The sequence below is a fragment of the Mytilus californianus genome, unplaced genomic scaffold, assembly GCF_021869535.1.
Source record: "Mytilus californianus isolate M0D057914Y unplaced genomic scaffold, xbMytCali1.0.p SCAF_6, whole genome shotgun sequence".
Lineage (NCBI taxonomy): Eukaryota > Metazoa > Mollusca > Bivalvia > Mytilida > Mytilidae > Mytilus > Mytilus californianus.
Genome location: NW_026262712.1, coordinates 51,774,384 through 51,782,315, shown reverse-complemented (window position 1 = coordinate 51,782,315; position 7,932 = coordinate 51,774,384). Strand labels below are relative to the sequence as shown.

General features: G+C 34.1%; 1 protein-coding gene across 1 annotated transcript in view; it reads right to left on the bottom strand.

Annotated features, from left to right (window-relative positions):
• Positions 1-1,036: 1,036 nt before the first annotated feature.
• LOC127705221 (protein starmaker-like) overlaps positions 1,037-7,932 on the bottom strand; it is a 60,737-nt gene continuing 53,841 nt past the window's right edge. Inside the window, exon 4 of the mRNA XM_052209536.1 lies at positions 1,037-1,369. Within this exon, the coding sequence (XP_052065496.1) occupies positions 1,356-1,369 (14 nt within the window). The 3' untranslated portion in view covers positions 1,037-1,355. The remainder of the gene's footprint in view (positions 1,370-7,932) is intronic.

Here is a 7,932-nt window from a genome sequence, read left to right as displayed (position 1 = left end):
CAAATTCGAGGCAAGGTTCACCCAATTCGTCATTTTGGCCTGCACTCGAATGCTCTTGAGTGTTCCCTACAAAATTGGCATTGATACGGTACGGTTTGAAGTTGTTATGGGGGCTCATTTTTTGGCAACTTCTTATAAATTACAACTAAAAGATTGAAAGTATATAAACAGTGACAAATATAATAAAAAGTGGCATTTCACAACTAACTTTTTATGATAGACTGATTGGTGAAGGTTATAATTATATCGGTTTCAAATAATTGCATTTAGTGTTTTAATGCATTAATGTTGTATAAATTATATAATATAAACTTGTATGTTTTGAAACAATAAATGTCTCTTTCACTCAACCTTTTAAACGCAAGATTATGCCTTTTTATACCATGCATGACGTTGCGATCTGGCCTTGCGGTCATAAAGGTTTCGAGCACGATTATTATACTCAGACTCAGAAATCAACCAATCAATATACTGGATTTGGTGTTGCGAGCACAAATTTTGTACTCCGAGTACGGAGTAAGTTTTATGACCGAGGGGCCTGGCCTTGCGGTCATGTAAAATTTTAACACGACCATCGTACTCACTCAGAATTGAACCAGTCAAATTTCTGGATTCATTGTTTCGAGCACAAATTATGTACTCCGTGTACAGAGTAAAGTATTTTGACTCAGAACCAAGAATATCGTACAGCCGCCGATTTAAAAAGGGGGGGGGGGTCTTTGACCACCTTTATTGTCCTTATTTGTACATTTGCCAAAAATGTAGATCAAAAATAGAGGTTTGAGTGCTACCTGTTTGTCAGGAACTTCGTCAGTGGTTTTCTTTAGTTTTGTCCTTTATTGCTGTTGATGGTTGAATTTTGTGCATTTTGTGATTCTTGTGTTTTGGAGTTTTCTCTCATTGACTTCCACATTAAAATTCATTTTATTCCGACATACATCAGGATTGATTGAAATAAGAAATCGAATCTGTATTTTATTGGATCTCCCTATCCGATACCTTTTACTACACTACTATATAAAATAAAACAAAAGTATACTGAAAAAATAAAAATTCAATTTATTACATTAGTACAAAAAATCATTTTAATCTCTTCTTACTGAATAAACTTGAAATTACTTTCTGTGAAAACGCATGTGAAAAGTCTGCCCGCCGGATTTTTGCATTATATCAATTTTTGTTGTTGAATATTCTTCGCATAAAACTGCATAAACAAATAGAACAGAATCAGTGTAAAGTTTATAAATAAGCAGAAGTTATTAATCAATTATTTTGAGTGCAAACCAACATAATCCCCGCAATAGAATAATAAAATCGGCTGTCTGGTGTCTGTACTTGTGATTTTCCGTCCCTGTTTACACACCAGCACCTGAAAAATATTTTTCTGTCAATTAGAATGAACAAGATTTCAATGTATGCCATGCAACTCGTATCTATCCATACACTTTAAACTATAAACAGGCGAGCTCACTTAAGAAGTTAGACCTGTGTTATGGGGATAACTCTTTAAATCAGTAAGCCGTTTGTAAAATAGGCAGTTTCGCCAATGCGTTTTAAGAAGACATGTGGAAACAAAATTAGAAATAATCTGTGTTACACAGTAGCTTAGGATGTATTTGTGAAAATAGTTGACAAAAGTGTATCAGTGATTTTTAGATCTAGGTCTTACTCCTTTAAATGAGTTGATTCATTTGAAACTGCTAATGGTTTTTGTTTTGTTATAAGGTGTCCGATTTACAATTAGTTGTCTGTTTATTTATGAATTAACTATTAGGACATGCTGAGTTTTATGACAAATTCTCTAATGTTTTCAAATGTATGTCATGTTGTCACCATGCACTCAATTTGCAACAATAGTTTCAGGGGTTTTTCAAGGATTTCTACAGATCATTCATCTATTCAAGAATGGTATCAGAAGACAAAGACGAAGAAACAATACAGTATATGTAGTTTTTGACTGTATTCCTTGTAATGGAAAACAGTTAAAAACAAAACACCTTTGTCACAAACACTCCAAAACCGTTCAACTGATACAAAACCGTACCTTTCAAGATAGCATTGTTTAGGAGAAAATGAGCCGTCCATAATACAGCTAGGAGAAAAGCCGTATCTACTGGCAAGCATTGTTTGTGCCCAGCAGTTCTTTAACATTTTTGGTTCCTCCCATGGGACATTTGCTACAAAACAGAATGTGACGGATTTTACGCATTAAAAATCTTTAGCGGATTCCTATAGAGGTTTGAAATAATTTGATAATTTATATTTTTATTTTACTTTGATGTGCGACTGAAATAACGACAATTGTATTAGGACTAGTTTTGTGGTTAATGTCATCTAAAAATTATTTTGAAATCAATTGCGCATGCTTTAATTTTTACTTGGGAATTCGAAATGACAAAAATGCAAATAATTATAAAACCTTAGTTAGATAGAACAAATATTTTACTTTTAACGCAAATATGATCTTTTGAATTTGTACAGCAGTGATATAGGAAAGTTACCTTTTGCGTCTTTTGAAAAGTAAGATAAATATTCCTGTTCATATAATTCTTGTAAAGCAACTTGACCAGAAGGCTTCCCTCCCAGATGTTTGTAATGAACCCCAGGTATCTTTACGTCCTTTGCTAATCGAACGTCTACTTTATGGGAAGAGGACTCGTCTGAGTTTTCATGAATTTCAAAATTATCGCTTTTGTCTGATCGATAAGTTGTCCAGTTTTTCTTCGATTTTTGACCTTTAGCCTTTCCACTTTGTTTAGGATGATCGGAGTAAAGTTCGTCTTCATCATCTTGAGTTCGAACTGCAAAACAGAAATGAAAGATAAATGGTTATGACCTCATGAAACTGAGCATATATTTTTAACAGTCGTTAAATGCTCGAATCAGCACGACGTCAAAACCAAATTTACCTTCATTTCCTTTTCATTTTAGACAACCAAATCTCGTTTGCTATGTCCTTTCAGAATAAGTCGTCTGCTGATCGGACATGACTGAAAGATTTAATTATATCTTTTCTGCGAAGTATTTTTGTCAGTTTGTGTACCTTATTGTATCATAATCGGACAATTTTATAATGGGAGTGGGAGGAACCAAAATTTACGTATTTCTTTGTTAGAATATTTAGAAAAAAAACTCCAGACAACTAATGTAACTATGACAACAGCTAAATTGAGACGTCACAATACCATTGACTTTGCAATCATGATATTGACTGCCCTTTAAAGTTCATTAGTTCATCACCGATACTAATCTGGCTCTTGTTAGGAAGTCAAAATTCTACTTTTACAATATTCAAAAATATAAAATCGACGTTGTTTGAGTAACACGACGAGTGTCACATGTGGAGCATGAGCATCTAACCCTTCCGAAACACCTGAGATGACCCCCGGTATTTGGTGGGGTTCGTGTTGCTCAGTATTTAGCTATTAACATTGTGTTTTGTATACTTTTGTTTGACTTTTTTTTTACATTGCGTTGTCAGTCTATCATCGACTTATGAGTTGCTATCTTCCGCCTTTCCTTTTCAATACCTAAAATTTAAGGAAGCAATCAATATACAGGAACGATGTAACAAACTCAAGGCTCCAAGTAGTCTTCGTTGCTCATTTTATAAGGAGTCCGCATTGCTCATCTGTTAAATAATGTTAACGATACCAATTTTATTGCACCAGATGCGCATTTCGACAATTAATGTTCCTTCAGTGATACTTGAGGCCAAAATAAAACAAAGGTAATATATTTAGTGAAGTCTCTCACCATCTTGAATCGTAAGTGACAACAAATGATCATTGACACTTTTTTTTTGTGCAATTAGTAAATTTATTTATGCTGGAATTTGAGTGCAATTCGCCGTTTCAGAATCAAATGCATTCTAGGTAATATTCTAAAAATGTCGTGATTGGTTAAAAACGTTCTAAGCAATGGAAATTCAACCAATGACGTGACGTTATTTTCATCTTAGGGTACGAACAATAAAATTACCCATAGTCCTTTAGGTTCTGAGATGGCCAAATAATTTAGGAGACTTTTCATCTATACACCTTATCGCTAATCCCGCTTGACCCGAGAATCAGTCCCGCTCGAACTTTTGACGTCATACAACAATCACTTTTCCATTGTGGCGTCAGATATTTTCTATTATGACGTCAAAATTTTACGGGAACTTGTGTGATGTCCAGTAATGGCGGACAAATAGCGATAAGGTGTATTATAAAGGAATGTATAAGACTTTATCTCATGATACATATTTACCAAATACAGAAATAGTTTTATCTTTTATCGATTAAAAACGTTTCACTCTGCTTTATAAGTAGAGATAATTTAGTTTTATACAGGAATGTACAGGAAACTTTATCTATAATATTGCTATGTTGCGAAAAGAGGTACGACCCAATTTTTTTTTTCTGAAAGCATTTTATCTTCTCATTCTTCATTTAAAAAAATTATCCTCTACTTTCTTTCTGTAACTTGAAAACAATTTCGGTTTAATATCTATTTGAAAATATCACCATGCAAACATTGTGGCCAAGTTATAAAAAAACATTCCCTCATTTTTATAATTATACCTCCAAACTTCCTTATAGGGCATGATGCTGACAATTATCTTCACAGATTTCAAATTTCATGGCGTTTTTGGCAGTATGTGTTAGTATTGAAATAATAAAACAATGTGGGCGTGCCGCGATGATACGATTCGTCGAAATGGTATTACTAATTTATAACTGTTAAAATATGTTTTTATAACCAGGTTTATCAGATCCCATTCGAAATTAATTTAGGCATGTCATGAAAGAATTCAGTCGAAGTAACATATAATATCATTATCTTATGCGGGTTGGACATTCTGCCATTTTTTTTAATCTAACATATCACGTAGTAATACGTAACTAATGTGCATGCATGGCCAAAAGTATTCGGCATAAATTTTTTTTGGCTATATATTTTATATAAAAACATATTTTTTCATTAAATTATTTTGAATACATTCTTGTTGAATTTTTACAACTAACCAGGTCGCACATTATTTGAAAATATATAATACCTATAGAGTGTCCTGATTTTATACATAATTCATTCATTGCTGAGAAAGTTAAAAAAAAAAGAGTGTGGTTCAAAAATAGTCAAAATCAATAAACATCTGTGTGCCAGACATAACTTTTACAGGAAACTTTACGACGAACATCGGACGTCAAGTGATACCATTAATTTAACTCTCATTTGCTTTGTGTTCAAGCAAAAAGTCGAAAGAAAATAAATTAAAAGACCGGCGTTCCAGTGCCCCCCCCCTTCTCCCCATTATTCTCTATTTATATTTCAGCACCCTTAGGCCTAATGCCTCTTATCCTCTATTATTTTTGCCTATTTTTCTTTCTTCTTTTCTTTTTTTTTTTTGCCATTGTTCTACACTTTTGTCCATTATTCTCTACTCTGTAAACCTCATCAAGAACGTCATCTAAGGACAGTCGATAAAAACATGTTTAACAGTACCAATTTTCTACACCATATGTGCATTTCGACAATTACTGTCTCAGTTCAGTGATGCAAATCCGAAGCACCAAACCTTATACATACGTTGAAGAGCTGATAAAACCATAAAAAACTCAAAGAAAAGCCAAAGCCGGAAAATGAGTCAGAACTGAGGGGCCTAATGGGGGGGGGGGGTCTCATCACGATTCACGAGTTGATTTTTTTGTCAATCACGATTCACAGAAAATAAATTTCCATGATCACGGATCACGAAAATATAAAAAAAAAAATCTGTAGAAAAACGGATCACGATAGCGAAAATGCGCCGATCACGAAGAACGAAAATAACACATCAGGCCCCTCAGAACTATGCTTGAGGGAGATACATAGTTTAAATTTTTGCTAAAGAAATATATCTAATGAAACAAATACTATCGCGGCATCTTCGGAGATAAGAGACATTTGTCATCTCTAGATTGCTAAATTTTCATTATTCATTTAAAACTCTTGATAGACCTTATCGCTATTTGGAAATCTGCGCCGCTTGAGCAAAGAGTCTATGAACTATTGACGTCATACAACAATCACTTTTCCATTGTGGCGTCAAATGTTTTCTATTATGACGTCAAAATTTCACGGGAACCTTTGTGATGTCCAGTAATGGCGGACAAATAGCGATAAGGTGTATTTATATGTATGAAAAAGTAAAACAAATATTTTCAATCACACAATTTTAAAGTCTCTTTGAAAATATTTGTTTTACTGTTTCATACATATAAATCAAGAGTTTTAAATGAATAATGAAAATTTAGCAATCTAGAGATGACAAATGTCTGTTATCACTCAGAGCAACAGAAAAAAAGAAAAAATGAAAATAAGTCACTAAGCAAGGGCGGGACTAGAACTATTGAGGGAATACACCAATCACTTTAACTGTCAAATTATGGGGTCATGAATGCTCTCTAGTGACATCAAAATGTTTCGGGAACTTCTGTGATGTCAAGGAATGGCGGACAAAAGGCGGTAAGGTGTAGTAAAAAAAGGAGCAAAAAAGAAGACAACAATTGAAACAAAGAGTTGCGCCATGAGCGCTTGATACGCTCGTCTTTATGCTTTAAAGAATTCATATGATCAACTAGAAATGGGTGCAATCAACAGGTTTTTTTTTTATCTATGACATTATATTTTGAAGGACCCTTAGTCGTGATATTGTTAATAAATACACTTGTATACAACTAGATATCACTGGAACCAGAATTTTCCTTTTTTTTATATTGAAATAAAAATAAAGTGTCATTTTAACATATTAAAAAAGGTCCAATCGGAGAAAATGAAAATAAATGCCCAATCTCAACATGGAAAAACCTGAAATCAGGTCATGTGCATACTCGTGTAGGCAAGATACAGGCACATTTCAGATAATCAAAAGTGTATGAGTTTCAAAGATGTATACCTAGTCTTTCAAAGAATTCTCGCTTCAGGGTACGTTCGCTTGCTCCGGACAGAGATACAGTAGCACAAATAAGTTTTCAATTTTCACTACCAAAAATGCAGGAAGTTTACAACAGATACAGTTCAGTCTGCCTCATATCTTGACTTACATCCAGAAATTCACAATGAGGGCCGGTTGAGAACAAAACTTTACGACATAAGGGAGGATTTCAGCTTTTCAATTGTGAACTTTCCATTTCTATGTAGTAACATTCCAACAGCGCCTGCATACGGAGTATATATCTCCCAGTTGATACGATCGATGCTAGAGGGTTGGCTCACAAGGAAGCTATTAAAACAAGAGTTCCAAGTGGTGATGTTGCAGTCATCCCTTCATAAATTTTAAGAACGCCATCACGAATTGGTTGACCGTTATGGAATATCAGTTTCACAGATGATAACGGATATGTTCCAATTGTCGTAACTACAATCCCGTCCCCCTTTCCCCGAATGTGACCTACCGAATTAGACTCATTACCGGGTTTGTAATAACATGACGGGTGCCACAAGTGGAGCAGGATCTAGGATCTGCTTATCCTTCCAAAGCAAATGAGATCACCCCCAGATTTTGGTTGGGTTAGTGTTGCTCAGTCTTTAGTTTTCTATGTAATATGTTGTGTTTTGTGTACTGTTGTTTGTCTGTTTGTCTTTTTCTTTTTTGGCCATGGCGTTGTAAGTTTATTTTTGACTTATGAGTTTGAAGGTTCCTTTGGTATCTTTTGCCTCTCTTATACAGTGATGTCTCCCCTTAAAATGTGTATATTTAGTCTAATTTTTTAAGTTATTTTGATCTTCAGCCTGTTCTAATTGAAAGCTAACTAACTAATGTTTACTATCAAATACAAAAAACATGATACTTTTTCACTAAGTATGTTACTTAGTAAATAAAAGGGATTTCCCTCCATGTCTATTTTTAGTCGGGGAATAAACCCTAGTATTTTATACGAATCTGTTTATAGCACCCAATACCGTGAG